The sequence below is a fragment of the Haliaeetus leucocephalus genome, unplaced genomic scaffold (assembly GCF_000737465.1).
Source record: "Haliaeetus leucocephalus isolate CR32 unplaced genomic scaffold, Haliaeetus_leucocephalus-4.0 Scaffold417, whole genome shotgun sequence".
NCBI lineage: Eukaryota > Metazoa > Chordata > Aves > Accipitriformes > Accipitridae > Haliaeetus > Haliaeetus leucocephalus.
Genome location: NW_010972853.1, coordinates 591432 through 605778, shown reverse-complemented (window position 1 = coordinate 605778; position 14347 = coordinate 591432). Strand labels below are relative to the sequence as shown.

Genomic DNA, 14347 nt, shown 5'->3' with positions numbered 1-14347 from the left:
GAGCTTTCATGTACTACTGTCTAATTCAATGATGCTTCCCTTGATTATAAATGCTGGGACAAGGAGTCTCATAGATCTGAATGAGCACAACTACTACCTGTTTTCTTCCCTGAGCTGCGGTCACAGTGCAGATCATGGAGGCCAAATGTAATTCACTGAGTATGAATCTGACCAAAAAACTGACAGAAACACAGCAGGCAAATACTTGCCCATGTTATGATCCCCATCTGGTTGGAGAAAAACTTAAAGGCTCCAACTGGTCCTAAAAGCCCAGGACTGATAGAAAATAACTACCCAGAAGACAGCACTGGAGAAAAGATTTGTAAGATTACTCTCCCCTGTCTACGGGCTATGTCAAGTACGGGACTGAACAGGAGTGGGCCACATGGTGTTTCAAAGGCCACAGCTAGGTATGCAACACAAGGAACCATGAGGAATGATTAAAGTAATTTAGATGGCCCACAACAAGAGTCTAAGACAAAACAAGGGGGTCTCCAAACTCTCAACAGCTCAGGACCTCAAAGATTTGACCACAGGAGAAAGCCACTGTGTCCAGAGTCTTACACAAAAAAATTTTATATGAAGTGCCATATACTCTTTAAAAAAAATTCATGCCACCTGCAAGTCAGCAGCACTGAGACCAGAAAGTGTCTCTGCATTGCAATGGCAGACCTGCATATTACAAAGTTAGGGAAAGCAAGCCAATATTACTTTCTGCTGAACTGACATGCTCCTTTCAGATCGTTTCATATACAACTTGGAACTAGTGTTACACTTGGAGGTGTAAGTAGCACGAGTAAGCAAGCCATTTCCTTCATTCAGAAGGGTTCTTCCATATAGTACATTCTGACGTACTGAGTGAAGACTAGCTCCTGTTTCTTTCACAGAGCTTAAAGAACAGGCTGTAGCACAATGGTATCTGCTTATCTCAGTCAACACAAAGCCAAGCCCTGAAAACCATCTAACATTATATACTTAATGCCAAGTATTGTTTGAAAACAGAACCTTTTAAAATACCAGTTTTCTTAGTCTAAATCAGATACAGTATCTTTATAATAAGCTCCTTCTAGATATGCTACGCTTCTTTCTGGGGATTCAGAATTGCCACTTACAATCAACGAAAGGAACAAAATTTTTCTATTATTTATGTTGATCCATTCCACAGACTGTAAAAGGATTCATCATCATGTCAGCCCCTTTATTGTTACCTACACTACTTACTGCCTAAGAGCCTCAGCTGTAGCCCAGGGCGCAGTGGTGAAAGGCAAATCCCCAATATCAGTAGTTTGCTTGTCCTAGCAATCCTTTCGCAGGCAGTACATACACAAAAGAAATGAAAAGGAAAAGTAAAGAAAACTGTTTCAACTACCTTGCCATGTAGTTTGTGGACATCGTATCTTATCTGAGCAAATTCACGGAGTCCAAAAGATCCTCCAACAAGATACAGCTGAAAAACAACAAAATGAAAACAGACGTGTTAGGACTATTATGAAAACAAACCACTTTGCATACTTAAAAAGAACACTTTGCATACTGACCCAATTCATTCACCAAGGGACCCTACTCTTCTTCCAACAGAAACACCAGGAACTGAAGATAATAATCAAGTGGAAGGTATGTATAGAAGAAGGAGTATATGGTAAAGTCAGAGCCTTTTCTTCCATGATCTGGGCCTGAATTTCACAAATTTCCTCCTTTATACAAAGACAGCTGCTTCATGATGCACATTTTCTAGGGACTTCCCCTCCTCTTACCCCTTTTTTTCCCTCCCCATATGGCTTCCTGCCACAACTGCAGCAAAGGAACCTTTACCTCACCACCACAGGATTTATTCTCATCATTTTCAAACTCTATGGGGAAGTAACAATGCCACATTGACTTACTCTGATGTCTGTGGGTAAGAGATCTAATTAAGCTTCTGAACAGACCAGCTGATTGGAGCTGTGGTTCAATAATACATTATCACACAGGCTAAGAAATCATATCCAGCACACCTGCAGTTTTATTATTGCCTCCTTAGTTGTCTTGCAATTCCCTCCACACCTGTGAAGCATATGAATAAGTATAATAAAGGGTGAAATGGGGGGAAAAACACCTTCATATCCACAAAAAGAAATTGTTAAATTATTCTTTCTTATGACAGAGGGATATCATAAAACTGTCTACATATTTTACCATTAAAAATGGACAGACCAACGGAAAGATCAAGTATTGTTAACAAACACCATTAAGGATGTGAAAATGAGCTTAGAAGTCTAGGTACTTTGTGGAAGAACAAGGCCTCTTGCTCCTGATGTGGCCTGACAGACCGTCTGCTGTTCTCTGTTAAGGCAGATGCACAGAGGCCAAAAGACTTCATATCTAGAGATGTACATCTAAGGAAGGTGGAAGCATGAGGCAACTCTAAGGACCTCAGTGGGAAAAAAAACCAAACCCAAACCCCAACACCACCCTATTTTATCACACCGCATTGCTGTTACAGTCCTTCATTATAGGCTGTTGCTGCACTGGTAACTGTTTTCAACACAATGCTGGCTGATTTCTTGCGACATATTAGGTTTGCAGCAATGGCCTGTGTCCAAGAATTGTTATAATTATGCTGCACAGGCAGTCAAAATGTATGTTCTTTCCAAAAAGTATGCTATCTTAAGTTCAGGTCACTGAGGCCACAAAGCCATATTAATTCAATTTAAATTGGGGGGTTGGGAGGGGAAGCCTTCTACATTTATTCCTTCTAAAACTTGCAGGACTACATGATTTCCCATCAAGCAAGTAAAACTACTCACAACCATATGAACGCACTCCCCACACACACTTAGATGCTGGGAAGTTACAGACTGGTACCCAGGAACTAATGTGCTTTGTTCACAGAACAGGGAACCCTTCACCAATAGCCAGGAGTTAAAGGCTCTACGGTCTCTTTCTGGCCTGGCCCTTTCAATAAGCCTCAGAATCTAGCTGATAATTAGAAACAAATAGACCAAAATTTTGTGATACAAACATCCAGCTGCTAGGCCACAGAACTCTGATTTCAGAAAGCCAATCAGAAAATCATCATGTGGTTGCAAGTTAACTTTCAGCAACTAGAAATCTGACCTACCAAAAATGGGATGGCATCATACTTGTATCATAACTGTTCAAGGAATTAATGATGCTTTTGCAAATATTGAATCATCAAAATACACAACAGAAAAAAAGGTATTCGTATAAAGGAGGGGAAAAAAAAGTCTTCCTCTTGTCATTATCTTGGTAAGAAAGAATAACAGGAAACAGAAAATAAAGTATTCAAAATGGTTAAAAAGAACCTGAACATTATTCAAGATTTATTCCAAGTAGAAGATTTGTCAGCTGAAGATATGGTAACGCATAATGCTGAAAGTCTCAAGGATCAGACTATAATTGAATTTCAATATGGTTGACACCTCAGCATAAGCATTCGTCCGGTGATCTTCTTTAACTCCTAACAAGTATTACATTAATTAACAGCCAATGAGTTAACTTAACAAACTTTGAGTCCTAAGTGCTATAGACAAGTTTAAGGCTGTTACAAACCACAGCTTATTGCCTTTGTGTATATTAGTATGTTGTCAAAGAGTGGCTATGGCAGGGCAAAAGCACCTGCACTAAGAATCGTTCAGTACACAGTTGTTAAACCAGGCAGAAAGTAGCCATTACTTGTGACATCAATTAAAAATTAGTTTGCCCAACAACAAACTTGCATGAAGTATATACCATTATGAGAGGCAATATGAACAAGTGGAAGACCTTTAACTGGCCTGTTCCTCATAACCCGACTATTATTTAACATAATTAAAAGGTACGCTGTGGCTTACAAAGCCATGCTCCAAGCTAGATATTACATTCTTTAGCTTTGATCATTTAAAACTATGTAATGTACACTGTAACTAAGGGAAATCAAATAGAAGGTTGTTGCATGAAATAAGTCATGTGCTACTCACTTTGTCTGATCACATCCTATCGCTTGTTTGACAGCAACCATCTATTATACAGTGCATTTTACATTTGCAGCTATACCCATGATAAAGAAGTTGATACACACACACCTCTCAGTCCCTTTAGACAGGTTTTGGCTCGAGACTGTAATTTTACTCACATCACCTTTATACCACTAAAGGGAAAAAACCCACTTGGTTTCTGATGTACTTTTGCTCTTCATTCAGCATAAGCAGTGTAACTAGCCTGGCAAATTGGCACATTTCAGTCATCAGGCATCACTAGCATAGTTGCCTTTACACTTCAGTACTGCAATGGTTGATTTATCTTACGATGAAACACCAGTTAGGCTGCATCAGAATCAAAGCACATTGATGCTGTAAGAAATTACAAATGCCACTGAAATATTACACAGTGTAATGCTGGAAGGAAGGTTAGGATTAAGATTAAATAATTTTCAAAAGCACAGAAGACACACAAAAATATAAATCATATGTTTACGAATTTACTTGACCAATGTTCTGAAGAACCAAACACAATGTCTAAGACTTCACTGCAAAACCAGACCAGAATCAGTCATATTCAGCACTTATTTAATCAACCAACAGCACGTCAATACAGTTAGCTGACAGCCCTGAGCATGAATTGCCTTGATCTACACAAGCCAGAGCAGCAATGGACAGCTATTCAGTCAATTAGATTTTTGAAAACTGTGTTCAAAAGCCAATAAAAGAAGGTATAAATGAATTTATGCAACCATAATAGCATTAAAGGTAGTAAAGGACTCAGTGACTGACAATGCATTGAGTGGAAATATTAGTCTTGCTTTAAGCGTTTACTTTCTCTTTTCTGCATTATGAGGGAAGATGTCCTCACTACTTCATTTAAGTTCACTGTATTTAAAAGGAAGAATGCATACATACAAACAACAATGAAGAATCAAGAGGCAACAGTCAAAATAATTAGAAATGGGATAAGACTCAAGCTAAAAATTCCAGCAATGTTACCAGCTTGATGGCTTTGCATATTCTGTATGTCTCACATACATTTCTAGTTTCCCAATTTGTAAAATAATCTCTACATTCCTTGCAAACACTCTTCAGTTAAAAAAGCGCTACAATGGACAGATCGGCTCAATGTAAGCCAAGGGCAACAGCGAAGTCCAGTATGTTCCATCCACTAGTCCAGACATAAAAGAGACAGTAGAAGTTATTCAGGATGCCAAATAAATAAAACAGTTAGGGTGGCAACATCCTAATGAAGTCAGGCTCAAGTTCACTCTCCAGTTAACTGAAAGGGGAAAAGTAATGCCACATACAATGTAAATTAAGATATATTTTTCTTCATTCCAATTTTAGAATCATACAGATACTTAACTTACACCATAAAATATTAAGGCATTAGCATCTGAAGAGTACCCAAGCTGGAATGTTCAAATATACCTGTTTTCTTTCATTGTGAAAGAACTATTTGTTTTATATGTTTCAGAATGTGGAGCAAAAAACATTATGTAGTGAACATCATCTGTCTAGTTACTTGAATGCATTCAGCAGATTGATGAAATGATAAGCAACCTGGTCTAGTGGAAGGTGTCCCTGCCCATGGCAGGAGGGGTTGGAACTAGATGATCTTTAAGGTCCCTTCCAACCCAAAACATTCTATGTTTCTATGATAATAACTTCTCACTTTCTCCTTTACACCTGAAGTTTACCTTAAGAAGGCAAAAATCATAAAACATACTAGTTAGTCAGCGCTTAACACCAAAGCAAGCAGCTTAACAGCACTGCTAGCACAAACCCCCATTAAAGATCTCACATTGGATTATTCCTTTATGTTTCAGTGAGTACACAAAAAACCCCCTACAATGTTGTAATGCAATTACGCATGCATGGAAGACTTGCATGTTCCAAAACAAAATGAAAGATAGGATGTGACATAAGAGCACCATCTGTCACATACACTCAGCAACCTCAATAAATGTTTTATGTAAAAAAATGACATAAAATTCTCTTTAATAACACTCTTTTAAAAATTCTATTTGTTCACTTCTCCATTGGGAAGTATGTTATGCAATCAGTTATGGATGGCATCAGACTGATCCCCTGAACTGCACCTTAGGATGGGAAATACTTGTATTTGTCACCAACTACAGTGAGACGGTCACTGAGGACTCATAATAGCAGGAGAACTTGGGACTTACAGAAGATGCCCACTTTTTTATTTCCTGCATCATCTAAAGCAGCCACCTTCAGTTCCTTGGGTTAACAAAATAACAAGAAACTATTTCTCTGGCAGCACCAGCAGTTTGCCATATTACAGGTGTCCCTGTTGTTAGAGAAAGCCATTCCTGCTATAGTACCAATTGTGAAAGCCAGACTACAAAATTACATTTGTCATAAATCCCTAAATTAACCAAATCACAATATTCAGTGCTGGCAACACAGATCCTGCAGTGGTGGAAAATGTTATGATACATATCACTGGAGAAGGAACATGATAATTTTCTAAGCTCTTCTTCAAGGCTGCTGCTACAAAACCCTCCAGGTATTCATCAGGAGCTTCAAAACAGTCATGTGAATTATTTTATTTTAGCTTGCAGTGATCACAGTAAAAAGGGTTTTGGGGTTTCCTTTTTAAAGAACTGTCATATGTGCAGTGCAAGACTGGTGAAAGATGGCAATTTGACAGCCCAGAAGACTGAAGTCTCTTTTTTGTTCCCTAAATAACGTAGCAGGGCAAACTGCCAGTCCCAGAAAAGACCCAGGCAAGTCATCTTAACCTGAAGCGCCCCCCTCTGCCAGCTCTAATTCTCAAGAGCTTATTTCCCACAGCCATTCCAGTATTTGGCTCTAACACTGAAACTGCTGAGAAGAGAGAAAAACGGTTCAAAGTCTTCTCAGAAACTTACTAAATCCTCTCCCCACCCTCGATGGGAGCAGAAGAGCATCTACCTTTTCTTCTTGTCTGCAACAAATAGAAATCGTTTTAAGTTCAGATCAGAGGCCTCCTTTGGGGGAAAACAAAACCCAAAACTATACATCTCTTATAACAACTTAGTAGTTATTTCATTCAAAAGCATGACAAAGTTAAGAGAATGCACTGACTTAATACGTATACTAGAATTCACAAATTGCAGAAAGATGTTACCGCATTACATTCAAAAATGGATGAAATGTGCCAGTAAATGACCACATGGATACCATGCTGGCAACCCAGGACAGCGGCTGGTATAAACTGGAGCCAATCATAACTCACTGATAAAGCCTAAGAGTGTAGTTTTCACAGCATGTAGAACTCTGTGCAGAATATTGAACTTGACCCAAGGTATCGGGCTAACTGGCTCAATATAGAGTATGTTCAAAGCAGTGATCTGAAGATTGCAAACATGAACGGCTATGGGCCAAAGTACAACAAAAATTGTCTGTATCCTCTCAATGTTACCACTCCATGTCTTAGAAAGAAAACAAAACCTTTGTCTATTACAATTTCCATTTCATAACAGCTTGGAAAGCACAGAAAATGCGTTTAATAGAAACCAATCTAAGAACAATGCAGAAGAGACAGAAACCCATATGCTCCTCAGCACAAGCATTAGCGAAAAAGGACATTTTCAGCCACAACATTGTCATTTTACATTACACACATTGCTTGGGCTGGTCAGATGACAAGGGAATTTCACTCAGCAGCTGCAGCAGTTTGAAAACCAAGTCTGCCGTGGTGGTCAAGCTGCAGTTTCTGAACACCACCTTCTCTTTCTTCATAAGCTTCTAAAAGTCAAAATTTCAATTCCTTATTAAAATTATGATTCCCATTACTCACAGGTTCAAATCTAGCCAAGGTACACTACAGTGAGAAACTATTTACATCTCACGGCAACCTGGTGTTCTTGTGACGTGTTAGTTCCAGCTCAAAACAGCAATAAACTGAAACTGGCATTAAAGAACAAAAAGAAACCACTACTAGTCAAGTAATACTTCCCTATTGACAACACTGGACAGGGGATGAAGATGAAATGTACTATAGAGTAAATATTAATCTTACATCTTTACCTTCACCACCCCTTGAAGAAGGTGGAGTCTTAGAGCAGGACTAAACGCACAAAGTGAAAACGGGTAAGTCTGTACTTACGTTCCTGCTCTGAGGCTCAATACAGAACCTCAGTTGCCCTGAGTGCCAGATTAGTCCATTCTAACAGCATTAAACAATGCAAATACACTCTTCATGTTTTAAAATGAAACAGAGGGGAAATCTGGAGTACTAAAGAGTGCCTATTTGTTTATTTAACATTTATCTGGAAAATAGCACTCAAAGATTAAGAATCAAAAGAAAAGTTTAAGGTGATGATTCAAAAGATGAGCTCAGAAATTTTAAGGCCTCACAGTCAACTGAAAGATGGAAGTCAGCTAATTCAGATTGCACAAACTGGAGTCCACAGAAGCCCTTTCAGCTTAAACACACTGGCTTCCGCTCCAGCACAAACAGTTCCAGGGGGTGGTTTTGTCTGGAACAGCTCCACACTCCGCTGTGGATTCAAACACACACGGATGAACAGGAGATGCAAAGCAGAAGCACAACAGAAGTTGAAGACATACCTCGTCATAAGCTTAGAGACCCAATATTTACAAGTCACTGAAGCATAAAAGCAACACTGTGATTTGCTGATTGGGCGCAACCATTTTAAAATTCTAAAAACAGTTTTGTATTTATTGCTTTTCTAGGCTACAAAAGTAATACTTGTGACTTTTACAGGCAATCACAATTTATCTACAAATACTAGAAGTCAGAATTCTTTTCTCATGGGTAAATGTTAACTTCTATTAATCTCTCAAAAGCATATTAACATTTAAATCAACTGTTCTGCATATGTCAAATTTTATTGTAAAGTTACATGAAGTAATAGATATTAATAAAAGTCCTGCAATTCAATATTATGAATTGGTCAAGGCAATGATGTGAATGATGTTAACAGTAACACTGACATATCTAAAATTGAAAAAATGCTGACTGTAGTAATCCTTTTTCAAACAATATCAGAAGATAATGTAATAACAGTTTCTACACATAGACACTGATGGCAACAAGAGATCTCAGAAATGTGATTGCTCCCAAGAAGAATTTTCCATATTTCTCAGAATTCATACCATCTTTTATGGGCAGATCCTCCAGAATCCATGGGAAAGAAGTGTGCTTTGTATTCAACATACCCCAGGACTCAGAATTTAGCAGCTTTTTATGAGATGAATTAGGAATGTTGTATTTAAAGGACTCTTTGGAAGCTTAGTCATTGAAGTGATAAAAACATAGTTTCCCTACCCAGTAACCCCATAAAACTTCCACTTTCAGTGACTCACAGCACAATAAAATACCATTTCACAATATTTGCAAAACATTTCTGAGCATCAGTCATGGCTTCTGGATGACCCTGCCTTCACCATTGAACAAAACTAATCCACAGACATGTAATTTCATGTCTTGATGTCTGGGAAAAGTGTTTTGTTTGTCAAAAAGCTTGAGAGACAACTGGTTCATTAACAAGGGCCCGAGATGCCACTGACCTTCTCTAATGGTGCCTGGAAGCACTGACCACATTGCTGCAGCATTGTTAGGGACTCTCTCTAATCTGACCATTTTTCTTGTCCTGTATCCATGACATGCATTCTTGGTGTCTCTTGACGAAGTGTTTCTCAAAGTAAACTTGCACTGTTCAAGGCAGCAAAGTAGATGGCATTGTAGTACAGTCTGCGTGCATAAACACTGATGGAAATAAATTTTAGAAACATGTTTATTCACAGAAAAATCTTTCACTGTTCCAAGCTACCCTCATCTTTTTGGCAACACTAGGCACAGCATGTAAAACACCAAAGACAAGATCCAAAAGGGGAAGCAAAGTATGTGTAAAAGTACAGTCACCAAAGGATGAGGGAAAAAAAAACCCACAACAGAAAAATGAAAATAAGTCAAAATCTACAGCTATATATAGAGAGAACATTGTAACACACTGCAAATTTGAAACTTGCAGCACTGCATATATAGTGCAATATACTTATTTCAGGTGTGCAATGAAAATCACCAAATGAGCCACAGACTACATTTTCTGTCTGCTAAGATGCCACTTCAGATCCTCAGAATTTAATTTTTCCCTTTTAACATGTTGACAGCAGAACTGGAACTGCATCTATACATTCATTTTTTCAACTTAGAGAGTATGAAAGATCCCTGTCTAGAATCGAACAGAGACAGAACCACAAACATTAAGTTTTGGAAAGTGATGTGAGCATATGAAATAGTGGGGGTTTAATGTGTGTTTTAAAACTGTTACTGCTTTGCAATTTTGAAATCCAAACATGTTTCCTCAACAGTCTAGAATCACCATTTATACTTGTCTGAAAAAAAATAACTTCCAGCAACCTTCAAACATTCTAACTGCACTAGAGAAGTAACCTTACATGTTCAGTGTCTCTTAACAAAGGTATGACACTGGATCCACTAGCTGTAATACCAAAGAGCCTTGCTCTCTCAAGGTCTTACAGAAGCATCACAGCAGCAATAGGACATTGATAGACACATCCCTTTTGGTCAGGTAGAGTTGACTGTGGAATATAAAGCAGCAGTGACTGAAGCTCTTCTTTTATAACAGAACCAAGTATCCTGAAGATTTGTAAGCTAAGGTTCACGTGATAAGGAAAGAGTTCCCATTAACATGATAAGAAACAGAGATGTCAATACAGCTGTCAAAGATGTTTAAGTTACCACAGAGGTGGCACAGCCCTCCATCATAACAGCAAATTTTACAGATACATCTGTAAGGTCACTAGAGTTCATCCCAACATCTACACAGATGTTACCATCTTTACCAATGCTTTAGGACTACTAACCCTGCAGCACTCAAGCTGTTAAGATATCCCATGCCAGGTTACATCACTCTCTCCTGCATGCTTACTGTTTTATGCCATGAAAAGGTATCTTATCTGCTAAGTTTACGGCGTTAAACGAAACACTCACAAATCAAGGTTTCCTGCAGGTTTAATTCCTACCCCCTACAGTCTTGTTGGTGCTCACAAAGAAACACTCTTATCTTCTGAGAAAGTATGACTGAAAACTGTGATTTACACAACTTACTCTGAAAGCTGTTGTCAGTTTGAGGTTTAAAGATCAACCAAGAAAATTCCTTCTGCACTGAAATATTCTAACAGCCCCAAGCCCAAAAGAACAAAGAAAAAAGGATCAAGGTAATTTACACTAAAAAGTAAGAAATATTTTTAATATATATTTGTGCATGCGTGCGTATAATAAGATGGTCATCTGCCTTTGAATTATAATCTCTTTAACCTTGGAGCCTTTAGAAAAAGTGGCACAGGGACTTTTCATTCAAATACACAGTGTAAGAAAGGAAGATGTGAAAGCTGTTTGATTATTATTTTTTTTCCATAAAAAAAGCAAATATGGTACTGATGAAAAGTCCAGCAGTACTGAAGTATGAAGTCCTGTACCTATCTAGTGAAAAAAATTATGTACAGGATGCAAGAATCTAACAGAAACCTTTGGTTTCAGTATTATCAACAAATTCAGCAGAATTTAAAGGGTTCCAAAGACATGCTGCTCCTGATTCTGTGCATAGATTCAGTGTCTTTTTTGCTGTTATCGATCTTTTAGCACAACCCTGTTCAGCTTCAGAGATGCTTTCAGAGTTCAATAGACAGCTGGGGAACTAACAAGAACTGCATGAATTTTCCTTTTTCTTACTCCTTGGGAAGCCTTTGGGCAGCAACACAGAAACATTCTGAAATATTGATGGGGAGAACAATTTTAAGGCAGGGAGACATGAAACCCTGGAAATAAATATAATATTTCTCTATATAATACTGTCTCTGGAGGAAAGAAAGAGCTCTGCAGTAACAGAAATGGAATGAAATTAGGCAGTACAAAGTCAAAGAAACCAGCCTCAAAAATTTATGGTATGACCCATGGCAAATCATGCAAAAACACTAGGAGGGCCAAAAGGACAACCACAGCTCTACCTTGGCCTGGGAAGCTGAAGTCCTAGCTCCAGCACCGAAGCACAACTGAGAAAATCTACACCATTGCTGCCAGATGGTTGTTCAACCTCTCCTTGAAAACCCTAAGTATGTATCAGGAGTGCTTTTTCCTAACAAAAAGTAATATTTTCCTAACATCTGATCTAAAGCTCATTTATTTTGGTACTTCTTTCCCAAGCTATGAAAAGCAATCACCACTCTCGATATACGATGTATGTCTCAAGACATTTCTAAAATAAACTAAGTCAATTCCTTCAGGCATTCCTTAAAGGTGGAATGTCTGCTGTATCTTTCATGTTGCTCTCCTCTAGACTTCACAGCTTGTCTTCATCATCGCTACAATGGCACCAAAAAGCTGAAAACTACTCCAGCTGAGGACTTTGAGCAGACTGGAAGAGTCCTATTCCATGTTTTACTTTACTTTTGACAAGTTTCTGTGTCTTATAATGACATTTCTGTTTTTCTACAATATTTTTCTGCAGAACCCACCTCACCTAAGATACCTTTCAATTTGGAAGACACCTGATAACTACATTCTACATTTTTTCAATTCTTCGAGAACACAAATGACAAGAAGCATATCTTTGCCGTACTTTCACTGAAGTGCAATTCTCACAGGGAAGGTAATGTAGAAAGCTTTATCAAAGTCAAGACCTTGTGTATCAGTTGCATCTCCTCACCTACTATACCAGTTCACCTATCAAATACCAAATCTGATATATTTATTATTGAAAAGCAATGATGACTTTTTTCTCCACCAGGTCACCACCTCTAAGTATCTCTAATTTAATGACATAATATTTTCCCAAAGCCTTTTATGGAGTTAAAATTGAGCTGGAGAGTACTAAACTGCCTGGGTTTGCCTCATTTTGAGACAGAAGTAGCAAACCTCAAATTATTACATAAACAATAGGACTGTGACCTAAAACTATATCCAATGTCAAACATCTAAGAAAGCTGTTATTAAACTAAAGAATAATGTCAGAGCACTGAAAAAATGACATGAAAAATTATAAAGCAAAATAAATTCAGTCTAAGCATGAAAGCAGAAAAGTTCTGGACAGCCTTTTAGGTATACCTGCAATGCAGCAGGATATCTAAACAGCTCTAACACTATGCTTGATCACTTTATCAAGGTCTTACCTGAAGAGGTTGTCTACAGTATCAGGGAGTAGAGCTGCTGATGCAAATGATTCATACAGTTGTGGTATTATCACACTAGTTTGTTGGTTGGTTTTTTAAATCTGTTTTCATTTCTTACAAATGACTTCACCAATATTTTGAGAAAAGATACTTCAGTGTATTCAGCTGCATGAGTATTTCCACTTAAAGTCCTTACTCTAGAACCTCTGTAATACCACTTTAAAATAAATGGCCTCAGACTTTTTTAACTCTAACAAGTGTCGCTGTCCTTCTTTGGACCAATCCATCTTTCTGAGGCATGTTGCTGGACATTTGAGGAGGACGACACTAACTTCTCTAGTAGTATTACAAATATGTTGGAATTATCCTTTGCCCTACTCTTTATCCACCTTGAAATCTACTGACTTTTTCTAAACCAATTGTATATATGGAAATGAGACATGAATTGCATAAAGAGAAACCACACTGTCGTGGCTGCTGCTTTTGTCTTCCCTCCTGAGTTTTTATCCGTACGTGCATCCGAGTTGTTTAATTTTTCCCCTAACGCGCACAGGTACTTAGGATAGGCAAGTACAATCTATTATACTGTCCACCTTATCGTTTTGTTTTATTCCTTTGACTTTATTGATCTTTTCTCACCTCGACTATTCTAAATAGTTACGCCTCACCTATCACTTTGAGCACAACTGTAACCATAACCCATCAACTCACTTAAATCCTTTCCACTCATCTAGGCGTACAAATTACGAGACCAACGCTGCCACCGCGGTTTAAAATCCATTGAAAAGCTGCAGAAGCTCAGACGCAGCACATAAGCGGCGTTGTAAAGGAAAACCACCACGATGCGTTTCCCTCCCCCTTTAGTCAGGAAAAACTTCAGGAGTGTGCTTCCACACCCTCTCCCAGACCTCCGAAGGCCACCGCCGAACCGAGGGCACAGCGGGCCTCACGCCCCCGCCCCGGGCACCCTCCAGCCCCGACCACCGCGGGGGACGGAGGCACGGCCCGCCACCTGACACAAATCCCCTCCTCTTCCTCTTCCTCCTCCCCCTCCTCCTCCTCCCGGCCGGCAGAAATTCCTCCGCCGTTGTCCCCCTCACACCAAGAGACGCCCCCGCGCACACGGCCTGGGCCGTGCCCTCACGGCGCCAGACCCCCGCCCCGTCCCTCAGGCAGCGGCGGGACCGCGGCACCCCCGGAGCCGGCTCCCGGGC

At 39.1% G+C, this 14347-nt stretch overlaps 1 protein-coding gene across 1 annotated transcript in view; it reads right to left on the bottom strand.

The window, feature by feature from the left end:
• The window catches only part of LOC104835905 (cytochrome c oxidase assembly protein COX16 homolog, mitochondrial), a 50498-nt gene that overhangs the window by 36001 nt on the left and 150 nt on the right, over positions 1 to 14347 (bottom strand). Inside the window, exon 2 of the mRNA XM_010574144.1 lies at positions 1370 to 1447. Coding sequence (XP_010572446.1) covers positions 1370 to 1447 — 78 coding nt within the window. The remainder of the gene's footprint in view (positions 1 to 1369; positions 1448 to 14347) is intronic.